This window comes from Protobothrops mucrosquamatus, unplaced genomic scaffold (assembly GCF_001527695.2).
Source record: "Protobothrops mucrosquamatus isolate PMUCROS unplaced genomic scaffold, P.Mucros_1.0 scaffold1687, whole genome shotgun sequence".
Taxonomy (NCBI): domain Eukaryota; kingdom Metazoa; phylum Chordata; class Lepidosauria; order Squamata; family Viperidae; genus Protobothrops; species Protobothrops mucrosquamatus.
Window position 1 is genome coordinate 81,807 of NW_015387840.1, and position 14,217 is coordinate 96,023.

At 45.3% G+C, this 14,217-nt stretch overlaps 1 protein-coding gene across 1 annotated transcript in view; it reads left to right on the forward strand.

The window, feature by feature from the left end:
- Positions 1-4,308: 4,308 nt before the first annotated feature.
- The window catches only part of LOC114923043 (HRAS-like suppressor 3), an 11,885-nt gene continuing 1,976 nt past the window's right edge, over positions 4,309-14,217 (forward strand). Inside the window, exons 1-3 of the mRNA XM_029285436.1 lie at positions 4,309-4,317; positions 6,834-6,936; positions 7,862-8,130. Coding sequence (XP_029141269.1) covers positions 4,309-4,317; positions 6,834-6,936; positions 7,862-8,130 — 381 coding nt within the window. The remainder of the gene's footprint in view (positions 4,318-6,833; positions 6,937-7,861; positions 8,131-14,217) is intronic.

Genomic DNA, 14,217 nt, shown 5'->3' on the forward strand with positions numbered 1-14,217 from the left:
CTGGAAGGCTGCTATCATGTCCCCCCTCGTCCTTCTCTTCATTAAACTACTTAAACTACTTAATCTACTTAAATGGATAATTTTCAGTGATAATTTATTTCTGGTGCTTTTTCCATCGTTTCCCCTCTGTATCAATGTTTCTCAACCTTGATCATTTTAAAGTATGTGGACTTCAACTCCCAGAATCCTGCAGGCTAGCTAGCTGGGGTATTCTGGGAGTTAAAATTCACCCATCTTAAAGCATATTGGCCAGGGAATTCTGGGAGCTGAAGTCCACCCATCTTAAATCAAGCTGGCAGGGGAATTCTGGGAGTTAAAATATACACATTTTAAAGTTGCTCAGGTTGAAAAACAACGACATTTTAAAACTTGGCTATTGTAAAGTTGAAACCTCAGTGAAACTGGATTTCTGAATTAAAAGAAGACCAATGGCAGACGAGGTCAGTAAAACGTGATTTTTAGTTTTATTTGCCCATGTAACCATGGGAACTTTTAATATGCCAACAGCTGGCGTAGAGGTAGGTAAGAGAGAAAAATGATTTGGTTTTATTTGAACCTGTTCTCAAAACAACCCTCAAAAGAGGGATTGCAGATGGTGGTTTGAGGGCAGGCGAATCTTCTCAGTCGTGACCCCCAATTTCAAATTTCCCTGATGGAATAAGTTGCTTCCCCTCCACTCTCTTATAGCTTGTCACTATATTTTTAAATAAAACATGATCTTGTTTAGATATATGATTAATGCAGTGCGCTCCAAGTTATTATAGGGCTTGTGTGTTCATTATCACTCTTTGTAAGCTCCCTTTCATTTTTAAAAATTAACTTTGTGAGATGCCTGGAGGGCTTTGTTTGAGAACAGAAAGGACCAGGCTGCAAAGATGAATTCATAAATAAGACATTATTTACTGGGCTTTATTNATATGAAGAACGGTTGCAGGAATTGGGTACTTCTAATCTAACGAAGAGAAGGACGAGGGGTGACATGATAGCAGTCTTCCAATATTTGAGAGGCTGCCACAAAGAGGAGGGGGGTCAACTTATTCTCCAAAGCACCCGAAGGCAGGATAAGAAGCAACGGATGGAAACTGATCAAGGAAAGAACCAGCCTAGAATTAAGGAGATACTTCCTGACAGTGAGAACAGAAGTTGTGGATGCTCCAAACTGGAGGTTTGTCACAATCACACAATTTGACTTACAACCATTCATTTAGCGACGGTTTGTAGTTACAGCGGCACTGAAAAAAGTGACTTACGACACATCCATGCGGTTCTAACCACTGCAGCATCCCCACGGTCAGGCAATTAAAATCTGGGCATCTGGAAACTACCGTGTCAACGCTGCTAACATCGGATGTTTTTGCTTCGACAACAGATGGAGATGCAACCACTTTCTTCTTATGTTTTACTCTTAGAGTTAGATGATGCTGGGGGGTGGGGAGGAATGTGCATGAGAGTTTAGCTAGACATAACAATACTGAACCTAGTGTGAGAACCAAGGTTATTGAAATAAGAGACGATAAGAATTGGCAGGCTGGAGAACTGGAGCGGAAGCCTGCATTTCAAACTAATTGGAGAATGTGATTTATGACTGTTAATTGGAGGAGGGAATTGTGCTTTGATACTATGGGCTCAGGGGAGGGGAATTCAGTTTTTGGCTTCCATTGTGTTAGTGCTGATGCTATGCTACTCAAATAAAGATTCTTTAAGGTAAACAATGCCTCGAAGTTCTTTGAAGAGTTTCATCTGTCGGAACCATGACATACTGTATATTTATAACGGTTGCGCCATGTTGTAAGCTGCCCAGAGTTTTTAGACACGAGATGGGAGGGCAAATAAATTCCATAATAAACAAACAAAATAAAACATCCTGAGCTTATGTGATCATCATTTGTCACCCTCCCAGCTGGCTTCCGACAAGCAGTCAGTAGACGAAGCCAAGTCTGCTTAATGACTGTGTGATTCATTTAGCAACCGCAGTGATTTGCTTAACTCTGGCAAAAAGGTCATCAAATGTGACTCATTTAACGACCGCCTTGCTCAGCAATGGAAATTCTGGTCCATCTTAAAGCATGCTGGCTGGGGGCATGGGGAATCTGGCAATTGCAGTCCACCCACCTTAAAGCCTGTGGTCGTAAGTAGAGGACCAGTTCTAGCTGGGGAGGTCGGGTGGCAAAGAAAACAGGAAGGATGAAATTATATTTTGCAACTGTACCTGGTATTTGGGAGCTGTGTCGAGGGACCTCCGAATAATCTGCAAAATAATAATAGAGTAAAATTAACCACCTGATAAAAAAAAAAAAAAAGGCTCCAATGGGTGTAAAGTTTGAGAAACTTTGGGGTAGGGAGAGCAGCTTGAGAAACCCCACAACCCCTGTCTTACCCAACCCATTCACTTGCTCAGACATCAGAGCCTTCCTTGGTTACTCGGTAACAGGTGAGGTGGCACCTGTCCTATTATGTCACTCTAAGCACCAGCCAGGAAATGGGAGGTGAGTTCATTTGCCACAGGAAAAAAAGTGAGCGCCCATTGCAGGTACCAGCGCTGGGTGGGAGGGAAGCTGGCTGGATGGGTGCCTCCGCTTTCCCTTCCGCTCTGCTAGAGCCAGGCTGGGGGCTGGGGTGAACCGGACCTGGGCCAGCCAGGAGAGCAAGGTGGGGTGCATTTGGGGGTCTTCTTGGCTAGTTCCTCTCTCTTCATTTGGGGTTCTGATGAGAAAAAAAGTCAGAAACCCCCAGCCTCAATTGGCCACTTTGGAGATTCAGTGACAACATGGCCAAATTTTAATGGCTTCCTTCCTTCCTTCCTTCCTTCCTTNTTCCTTCTTTCACTCCTTATCTATTACCCCTTCCTTCCTTCCTTCCTTCCTCCCTTCCTTCCTATCCCACTATTATTTTCCTTCCTCCCTCCCTCCCTCCCTCATTTACTTGTTATCATCCCTTCTCTCTCCTTCCTTCCTTCCTTCCTTCCTTCCTTCCTTCCTTCCTTCCTTCCTTCCTTCCTTCCTTCCTTCCTTCCCTTCCTCCTTCCCTGTCCTTCCTTCCTCCCTCCCTCCCACCCTCCCTCCCTCCCATCCACCCTTCCTTCCTTCCTTCCTTCCTCCCTCCCCAGTTCTGAGGGTTGAAGTGCACCCATCTTAAAGGATGCTGGCTGGGGGGGATTCTGGGAATTGCACTCCACCCATCGGAAAGTTACAAGAAACAGTCCAAAACTGTCTGTGGCACAGAATGATGGGCCGGGAGGATGGGCCGGGAGTTTCCAAATTCCTAATTCTTCCAGCCGAGCAGGAATTCTTTCTCCTGGAAACATAAGGCCAGGGGGAGAAGGAAAGGGATCCCTTGCTATCTATATTCATGAACTTTTGTAGCTTTGCCCAGACAAAAAGAGCAGGGTCAGCCCCCGGAGGTTTCCTATCTGAATTTCGGTGGAAGAAAGAGGCGGCGGGAAGCCAGGAGAGAGAAATCTAATCTGGAGAGGAAAATGCATATTAATTGGGGTGATTAATCATTTTGTGCCAACTGATTAAATTTAAACGCTTTTGCAAATCAGGGGATCTTGACGGGAGCCTTTTTAATTTGCTGGCAAAAATTGCTTTCACAAACAAATGCCATAATTCACAGTTCCCTTCATTTGCTATTTCCTCTTTTTTTTTTTAAAAAAAAAAGGGAACAAACAAAACCTTTAAAAGCTTTTGTGTTAAAATGTGATAAGGCATCCTATAAATGGATTTAATTTGCCCTAATTTTGGGCGACGCTGCTTGAAATTCTACGGGGATAGTACGGCTGACTCACAGAAAGAGCCTGCTGCTGTGAACAGCTTTTTTCCCCAGGTCTGCTAAAACAACAACAACACCCCTATAGGGTAGGCCAGTGCTAGTCCTTGTCCCCTGCCCCCTGGGGCTGAGCAAACAATGGTTTAACCACAGCCTTTTAGTGATTTCATGGCTGAGGTAACACTGCGGTGGAGATAAACTACAAACTTTGCTTTTGGGGTCCACGTTGAGAGTTTCCAGTCTTCGGATGTTTGGGTTGCCTGCTTGAATTGTGAGTCCTCCAGCATGGAGGGAGAAGCAGATTTTCACGGTCTCTCCCCAATTTCTCAAATGGTTTCTTCCCCTGAGAATGAGGCTTCTGGTTTTCTGCTTTAGAGGCAGAGGTTGATGGAGAATTCCTTTTGGATTTCTCTCTGGGGAGAGCAAGGCGCAGGGGGGGCGTTGGCTGTGGGGAGGAGAATTGTGGCTGGGAAAGAGCTGGAAGGTCTTTCTTTATAATGACTCCCTTTGGGGTTGAATGGGGGGGGGGGAAGGCCAGGGATGCTGCAGGTGAGTGGAGAGAGGATTGTGCCAAAGAAGAGGGAAGATTTCTTCACCCGGGCACCCCAGCATGATGCCAGGCTGTTTCCATGGGCTTTCCCACCCCAATCATCGTCATCTTATTTTTTTTTATCCTGCTTTTATTATTTGTATAAATATCTAAATAGCTCAAGGTAGTGAACAGTTGGCTATTGTGCCTGAGGCGGGACTAAAACTCCTTATTTCTTTTCCTTCTCCTTCTCCTTCCTTTTCTCCTTCCTCCTCCTCCTCCTCTTCCTTTTCCTCCTCCTCCTCCTCCTTCATTTTCTCCTTCCTCCTCCTCCTTCTCCTTCCTCTCTTTCTTCTTCCTTTTCTCCCTCCTCCTCCTCCTCTCCTTCTCCTTCTCCTTCCTTTTCTCCTTCCTCCTCCTCCTCCTCCTCTTTCTCCTTCTTCTCCTTTTCCTCCTCCTCCTCCTTCCTTTTCTCCTTCCTCCTCCTTCTCCTTCCTCTCTTTCTTCTTCCTTTTCTCCTTCCTCCTCCTCCTCCTCCTCTTCCTTTTCCTCCTCCTTCCTTTTCTCCTTCCTCCTCCTTCTCCTTCCTCTCTTTCTTCTTCCTTTTCTCCTTCCTCCTCCTCCTCCTTCCTCTTTCTTCTTCCTTTTCTCCCTCCTCCTCCTCCTCTCCTCCTTCTCCTTCCTTTTCTCCTTCCTCCTCCTCTTTCTCCTTCTTCTCCTTTTCCTCCTCCTTCCTTTTCTCCTTCCTCCTCCTTTTCTCTTTCTCCTTCTCCTTCCTTTTCTCCTTCCTCCTCCTCCTCTTCCTCCTCCTTCTCCTTTTCCTCCTCCTCCTCCTTCCTTTTCTCCTTCCTCCTCCTTTTCTCCTTCTCCTTCTCCTTCCTTTTCTCCTCCTCCTCCTCCTCCTCCTCCTCCTCCTCCTCCTCCTCCTCCTCCTCCTCCTCCTCCTCCTCCTCCTCCTCAAAGATTTTTGTCCAAAAATGCTAAGAAAAACTCAAGATGGCAGGGCAAAATTTGCAGGAAAGCAACTGGAATTAAGCAAGAAGGGGACCTTGGCTAACACAGATCCACCCCACTAGTGCCAAAGGGCTTCAGGGAAGAGTTCACCAAAGAAACGGGAATGATTCTCTCTCTCTCTCTCTCTCTCTCTCTCTCTCTCTCTCTCTCTCTCTCTCTTTTCTAGATATGCCCATAGGAAGTCGGCACTGAGAAGACACGAGGACATCCTAGCCAAGATGAATGAGGAGGAGCAAAATCACTCAGCCCTTTTAATCAGGGTTAAAAACCCAGCCGAACCGGTAAATGGGGGCTGGGAACAAGGCAGGGAGAAGGGGGGGGGACAGCCAAAAACTTTTTTAAAAGGGGCCAGATCGATTCCCCCTTTCCTTCCAGCTGCTGAGCAGATGTTACTGCATTGCTTAGTGGCTGGCCTTTGAACAGAAATATTGGTTGAAGTATAGGCAGCCCTCAATTTACTACTGAGCGGTTAGCTGTGTGGTTTCTGTACGCAAGGACAATCCTCTCTGGAAGCTGAGCTAGGGTCAGGATGACCTCTGCCTCAAGTCCACATCAATGTGTATTTAACCAGTTAGCCAAGAGTGCTCCATATAATGCTAGATTTAGTTAGTGACCTATTAACTTTTGTGCTTTTTAAACATTTATTTACCGTTGCAGTGAACGGTTTAAGAAGAGACTGGACAGTCACTTGTCTCAGGTTCTCCTGCTTGAGCGGGGGGGGGGGGGCTGGACTAGTTGGCCTCCAAGGTCCCTTCCAGCTCCTATTCTATTCTATGTCTGTAGACCTCAAACCCTCTTGGATTTAAGAGATGCTTATATGTGTCTTTCCAGTTTGTCACTGAGTGATTGTGATGGCATGGGATCAAACCCTCTCTCCCAGCATAGTCTACCTGTCAGGGTTATTGAGAGGATATTTTTTTGGCTAGAAAAATTTCAGCCACAGCTTTCCCCCCCCCTCCCTCCCCTCTTTGGGATTTCCCTCCCCCCTTCTCCTGCAGTAACTCCAACAACCAGCAGGTGGTGCTACTGCACCATAGAAAAGATCCAAAGGTGTGAATTTGGCCTATATTTTTTGGGGAGGGCTCCTGTCTCTTTAAAAACGGTCTTTGCCACGGAAAAGAGCTTTATTGGGAAAGGTGCACCCCATATGTGCAGTAATGTTTGGCATGCAGAGAAGGTAGGCATCAAACAGCTGGAAGAAGAAGAGACACCGAGCTAGAAGATGAATTTGGCCAGATGAGAACACAGTAAACCGCAATTTCACTCCCCTGAGCATGTGTGTGATGTCAGTTGGCCATTAAAGCCCAGGACTTTGTTTTTCCTTAAGGAAAACTGCCATGGAAAAACAAACTCCAGTCTGTTGCCTTTTGAAAAAGCACCTTTGGGCCTGGTCCCAATTAGGGTAGTAAGTCAAGGATTACCATTGGATTGATCTCGCTTAAGGCCGGGTTTGGTCTACCTGTAGGAAGAGGACAGGCTGGGTAGCGATGGCCGCTGAGTTGGGACCCTTTGTGTCTTCCAGGAGGAATTAAAACCAGGAGACATTATTGAGATATTCCGTTCTTCTTGCCAACATTGGGCCCTCTATGTAGGGGAACAGCAAGTAGTCCATCTGGTAACTGAATGTAAGTATTCTAATCCCTGGGAGGGGGGGGGGAAAGAGGATGTATTGATGGCTTTTTACTCCCCCGTTAGTGAGAACAATTAACCAGTGGAAGGGCTTGCCTCCAGAAGTTGTGAGTGCTCCATCACTGGAGATTTTTTAAGAAGAGATTGGACAGCCACCTGTCTGGAATGATATAGGGTTTCCTGCTTGAGCAGAGGGCTGGACTAGAAGACCTCCAAGGTCCCTTCCACCTCTTGTTATTCTGTAAGGGTCTCCAGCTTGGACTAGAAGACCCCAAGGTCCCTTCTAACTCTGTTATTTTGTGTTCTGTATGGCTTACCCTTCTCCTTATTTCTCTGGACAAAAGGGTGGCAGGAATTGGGTATGTCTAATCTAGTGAAAAGATGGATTAGTGGTGACAGAGTTCCAATAGTTGAGGGGCTGCCCCAAAGAAGAGGGGGGTTCAACCTATTCTCCAAAACACCCGAAGGCAGGACAAGAAGCAACGGATGGAAACTAATCAAGGAGAGAAGCAACCTGGAATTAAGGAGAAACTTCCTAACAGTGAGGACAATTAACCAGTGGAATGAGTTGCCTCCGGAAATTGTAGGCGCTCCATCACTGGAGGATTTTGAGTAGAGACTGGACAGCCAGTTCTTTGAAATGGTGTGGGGTCTCCTGCTTGAGCAGGGGGTGGGACTAGAAGACCACCGAGGTCCCTTCCAACTCTGTAATTCTGTTAAGCAATAATACTCTATTGTTGTCGAATGTCATGAAATCTATGCCAAAGAACACACTGGAATATAACAATGTTATGTTTTGGAGCATGGCCAGTGCAAATTTGGGGTGGCCTTGGCGTGGACATGAACCAAACGTCCTTTCCTCGTTCCCAGGGGAGGGGGGGGTCCCTGCTGATTTGGGCAGCTTTTCTTCTTGCTCTCCAGGCGAACATTTTGCTGATGGGTCTCCCAACCCCTTGGTGATCTTATCCGAGAGAGTGTGCGTCAAGAAGGATTGGCTGGAAGACGTGGTCCGGAAGGACAGGTACCGAGTGAACAATAAACATGATGAGACACACCCACCGCTTCCCCTCTCCAAGATCCTGTGGCAGACGGAGGAATTGGTCGGAAAGGAGATGCCGTACAGCCGGAGCAGCCAAAACTGTGAAAATTTTGTTATGGAGCTACGTTATGGACCGGAAATGAGTGAACAGGTGCGTAGCCTGGCCCGTGAAAGATGAGGGAGGAAAAGGCAGGTTGCGTTGTACAGAAGTGAAGGAAATTGGAGTGGGGGGTTCTGGACCAGCCAGCCAGCCCCTGGGAGGGTGGGAGTCAGGCTCTGCCAGGAAGGAACAGGCTATGCTGGTTTGTAAGTTTGGGGCTTGCGTGGCAGTGGAGTGTATTGGTTAGAGGAGCCTTTCCCCATTCAGTGCACTCCAGGTTTGGTAGAATACAATCTTGTCTCTTTCTCTCCCTTTCTCCTTTCCTTTCCTTTCCTTTCTTTTCCTTTCTTTTCCTTTACTTTTCTCCTCCCCCTCCCCTTCTCCTTCCTTCCTTCCTTCCTTCCTTCCTTCCTTCCTTCCTTCCTTCCTTCCTTCCTTCCTTCCTTCCCTCTCTCCCTCCCTTCCTCCCCCTTTCCTTTCCTTTCCTTTCCTTTCCTCCTCTCTTTTTCCTTCCTTCCTTCCTTCCTTCCTTCTTTCCTTCCTTCCTTCCTTCCTTCCCTCCTTCCTTCCCTTTGTTAAAAGCTAGCTGGTTGAGTCACAAATGATGATCACATAACCCTCAGAAACTGCAAACCATCATAAAAACATGCCGGTTGCTAAGCGCCCAAATTTTAATCACATGACCACAGGGATTCTGCGAGGGTCGTAAATGTGAGGACCATTTTCCAGTGCCATTGCAGCTTCAGTCACTAAGCGAATGGTTTTAAGCTGTGGACTGCCTGCAAGGAACAAATGTAAGACAGAGCCATCCCTTGCATACTTATGAAGACCTGCTATTTAAGTCAATGAGTTTCGCTCTAAACTATGCAATCTCATATAGAGGCTCGTTCCCAAGTAATTACCTCTGAGCTTAATGGGACTTTTTCCTTGGATAAATTTCGGAGGGCACCCTAAAATGGAGCAAGCAGACCTTAAGCAAGCGATAGCTGCACTTTGGGTAGAAAGGAAGACTTCCATGCCAGGCTGGGAAAGAGATCTAAAATTAAACCAACATTGCTGTTTTTATTTACAAAGAGCGCTGAAATATCACAAGCTAATCGATGGATCAATTTTTATGATGCATGTACCAATTAAAGAATCTAATGCGCTGGTCAGCCTAGCATGCATTGGGGAGAATTTTTGCTTCCTGTTATCCATTTGCTGATGCATTTTAATAACAGGGAGGAAAGATTTAACCGTTGTGCCTCCGGTCTATGGGGAGACATGCTTATGTCTGAAAAATATAACCCACAACTGGTCAAAAACTGTTGTGAGCCAGTGAGATTGTTTGTTCTTGACAGATTGTTTCGTAGTGGTCAGAAAATGCCACACAGGCAGTCCTCGACTTACGACCACAATTGAGCCCAAGATTTCTGTCACTAAGCGAGACATTTGCAAAGTGAGCTTTGCCCCATTTTACGACTTTTCTTGCCACCGTTGTTAAGCGAATCACCGCAATGGATAAGTTAGTAATCTGGTTGTGAAGTGAATCTGGCTTCCCCCATTGACTTAGCTGGTCAGAAGATCACAAAAGGGTCACAAAAGATCACAAAAGGGTCACAAAAGATCACAAAAGCAACGGTCATAAGTATGAGTCAGACTCCAGAGGTCTGAAATGTGATCACGTGACCCTAGGGATGCTTCAAAGGTCGTAACTCTGAAAAACAGTCTCAAAAGTCACTTTTTTCAGTGCCGTTGTTAACGTTGATCCGTCACTAAACGAATTGTTGCAAGTCGAGGACCAAAAACATTGTCCAGATTGCTGAGACTGTTCCCCCCCCCCGATTCTTGAAATATGCTGTCCAGTTGAGTTCCAGAAGGTGGTAATCCGGCAAGCAAATTTAGAATTTGATTTGCAGCCTAAAGTCAAGCTGGAGAATGTCCCAAATGGGCCAGAACATTGCTATTTAGTATTAAATATATATAAAAACATGTTTTATTCTCCTGTACAACTCAGAGAAAGCTTTCAGGCCAGCCTAGCAGTTCCCAGAATAAAAAATGCAGGTAGTTCTCAACTTAGCCTCAAATTTCTATTGCTAATCAAGACACTGGTCAGTTTTGCCCCATTTTACAACCTTTCTTGCCGCAGTTGTTAAACAAATCACTGCAGTTGTTAAGCGAGCAACACCGTTGTTAAGTGAATCCAGCTTTTCCACTGATTTTGCTTGTCAGAAGGTTGCAAAAGGGGTTCCCATGACCCCGGGACACGTGACTGTCATAAATATGAATCAGTTGCCAAGCATCTGAATTTTGATCACATGACCAATGGGTACTGCAATGGTTGTAAGTGTGAAACATGGTTACAAGTCACTTTTTTCAGTGTCGTCGTAATTTTAAATGCTCCTTAAACAACTGGTTGTAAACTGAAGATTACCTATAATCAACAGAGAACGTCATTAGAAATACATCTTGGAAAGATACCTATGGAGCAACGCAAACATTAATGGCCAAAAAGGAAGTGTCTGTTAAAAATCCAAAAATCAGATGAAAGGAAAACAATAATAATGACAATAACAGCAACAGAAGGATTTTTGCAATCGTGGTGAATATCTGTAAGATTTATTTTTAAAGTTCAAAATCTTTCAGTAGAAACAAAGAGCTACAAAGATGATCAGGGGACTGGAGCATAAAACATATAAGGAATGGTTGCTGGAATTGGGAATGTCTAGTTTAATGAAGAGAAGGAGGAGGGGGGACATGATAGCAGTCTTCCAGTATCTCAGGGGCTGCCCCAAAGAAGAGGGAGTCAAGCTGTTCTCCAAAGCGCCTGAAGGCAGGACAAGAAGCAATGGATGGGAACTAATCAAGGAGAGAAGCAACCTAGAACTAAGGAGAAACTTCCTGACAGTGAGAACAATTAACCAGTGGAACAACCTGCCTCCAGAAGTTGCGAATGCTCCAACACTGGAGGTTTTCAAGAAGAGACTAAACAACCATTTGTCTGAAACAGTATAACAACTCCTGTCTTGAGCAGGGGGTTGGACAAGAAGACCTCCCAAGGTCCCTTCCAGCTCTGTTATTCTGTCAAACCAAGTTGGGAAGAATTTTTCAGATCTGGATGGCAAAACAAAAAACATTTCTTATTTTCCACTTCCTGGTGCTGAAACCACCTGCCTTGGCTAATTTAAGAGACCTTTCAAATGGGTTGAAGGGGATCTTGTCTCTCCCACATCCCCAGGGTTATAAGTATTTGTGAATGCTCCTTTTAAGAGCCGTTGATTTGATTTTAAAGGCAGATAACAGGATTTGCCGTGGTGATATCTGCAGAAAGAGATTGGCTTGCTTCCTGTTGAGAGGTACTTGGATAAGTCAATACGACACAGTGGGAAGCGCAACAAAATGTGGTAATGCGGAGTGATTGTGCTTAGGATCCCCGCCAGCCAATGGGCCATGCCCTTTCTCGGACCATCTATTTCATTATCTCGCCCAGACTCAATGTACTGGAGATGTCATCCATCTTCTCAGAACCATCAGCCTCTGAGTTGGTGACTTGGGGGTTAGGAGAAATCAGACCTAGTCTTCTGGATATGTTTGTGCTACAGAATCCATGGTTGAACCTCGTAAGACAGATTCTGTTCCAGCTTGGAGACCAAAGTTAGCTTGGCGTTGTCATGCAATGATCCATGCTTCAAAAAATATATTATTCTCCACCCATAGAGTCGAAGAGTTATGGAATTGGATTCAACCACGAGCCACAATTCCATTTTGTGAAGGAAAACTAAGTCAATTATCCATGAGGGTTGATTGTCTAGCCCAGGGGTAGGCAACCTGGGCTCTTTTATGACTTGTGGACTTCAACTCCCAGAATTCCTGAGCCAGCCATGCTGAGGGAAAAGGGAGAGGTTTCTAAGCTGAGCCAGGCTGGCTCAGGAATTCTGGGAATTGAAGTCCACAAGTCATAAAAGAGCCAAGGTTGCCTACCCCTGGCCTAGCCTCTTCTTAGAAGATTCTAGAGTTGCGGGATTCACTTACCGGTAGCTCTATAAATGCAGAGTGTTCCATCAGGAAATCAATATTGAAACAAAACCTAGGCATTTGCAACTTCTAATCGCTATTTCTAGTCCAAATTCCCTGGAAGATTCCTGACCACCTTTCCCTATGACTTCTTTTGATGTGCCTGAACCTCAATATCATCTCTCTCCTCTCTGTCGTTTCCCCTGACGGAGCATCGGGAGACGTATTTAATATTTTCCCCCATCAACATTTCAATACAGTAACCAATCTTGGCTGCTGTATGTATTTATTCTCTGGATTTTTTTACGGTTTAGTAGTTTTGGAATTGTGAGTCACCCAGAGTCACTTGATTGAGTTGGGGCAGCTATAGAAATGGAATAAATAAAATAAAAATTAAATCATGGAAGTCTCTCTGGGCCACACCCAGGGGAGTTAAGGGATGAATGCAAGCTAAGATTTTCAGCAGGGCGTTGAAGAGCTCCGTTCACAAGTGTATTGTGTGTTTTTGCACGTACTGCTGAGTAAATCCCATTGGAATGGGAATGCACATGGATAATGAATAAGGGGATACTTTGGGGAGGGGAGATACTGCTGACAATAGTTGCAAAAAATAAAATAAATAGAAAAAAACCCCCCAAAGCTAAGGATGGAACAAAGCTTCGTAAACAGATCCTGGACCAGAGATGGACCAGGATGTTGCAAACACACATCACCCTTTCAAGGTTGACCTTCAACTTAGTTTTTTGACCCTCAAGGTTAGAAGATGGTCCAAAGGCCACCGTTTTTGATGTGTCTGATGCATTATGGTTGAGGGAGCAAAGTACGTCTAGCCTATGGAAGAGAAGGATAAGGGAGGACAAGTTAGCTGTCTTCTAGTACTTGAAGGGTTGTCACAGAGAAGAAGGGGTCTACCTGGTCTCCAAAGCACCAGAGGGCAGGAGAAGAAGTAACGGATGGAAGGTTATCAAAGAGAAACCCAACTCAGAAGTAAGGAGAGATTTCCTGACAGTGAGAACAATTAACCAGTGCCTCTGGAAATTGTGGTTGCTCCATCACTGGAGGCTTTCAAAAATTAGATGACCATTTGACTGGGATGGTATAAGATCTCCTGCCTTGAGCAGGGGGTTGGTTTAGAAGACCTCCAAGGTCCCATCCAGCCCTTTGGCTCTATGTTCTATGTTCTACTCCTCTGTTTCTTTTCCCCCTTACAGGAAGAAATCAAACCGGGAGACCTGATAGAGATATTCCGTTCTTGCTATCAACACTGGGGTATCTACGTTGGAGAGGGCAAGGTTGTCCACTTAGCCCCTGAATGTGAGTTTCCATGGAAACCAACAGGCCCAGCATGAGGGTGTTTGGGACTCCACCGCAGATCAAATAATAAATAACCATGATTATCTCAGTGGGACACTCACTGAGGCGCAGGGGCTGAGCGCTCAGGGGTGGAGTTGGCCCAACAGGCTTTAACTAGGTTAGTTAGCGACCTAGTGACTGCCTTTTCACCAAGGGAGATGGTTCGGTGCCAGCGCTGCTTCGTTTCCATTTCAATGTACTGTGAAAGCACGGAAAATGGGTTAATCCACTAACCAAATTAAAGTGCGCTGCTCGCAGCCAAAGGACTGTTTCTCCTTCACGTTTAATTCACTTCCCCGTATAATTTTGCCTGGCCTTGTTTTTGCAACTCAGCCTGGTTACTTCGCACTATATTAGCCTAGATGAAACGGGGGTTTGGATAGCTTGCAGTCCAACACGTCTCTGTATCTTGTTGTATTTTTAAATTGTTCTGTTCATTGCCTTACTGCTTTCACCTTTTATAACAATGTTTTATCAGATTGTAAGCCGCCCAGAGGAGTGGCAGCGGAGATGGGCAGCATGCACATTGAATAAATGAATGAATGAATGAATAAATAAAAGGAATATTCTGCCTCTGTGGGTAGTGATGCAGTGAATGTGGGATCACCTCATTTAAGCCCAAATTTCAAACCCGAGCTAAAAATATTCTCTTTTAAGATGTGTGGACTCCCCGCATTCTCAAACAGCCAATGTTGAGCAGAACTGGTCTATCTGGTGGGGCACTGGAAGTCCATGTGAATGCAGCAACTGTGTATTGTGAATTGGGAGCTCAGCACACTGTGTGAATTCAAC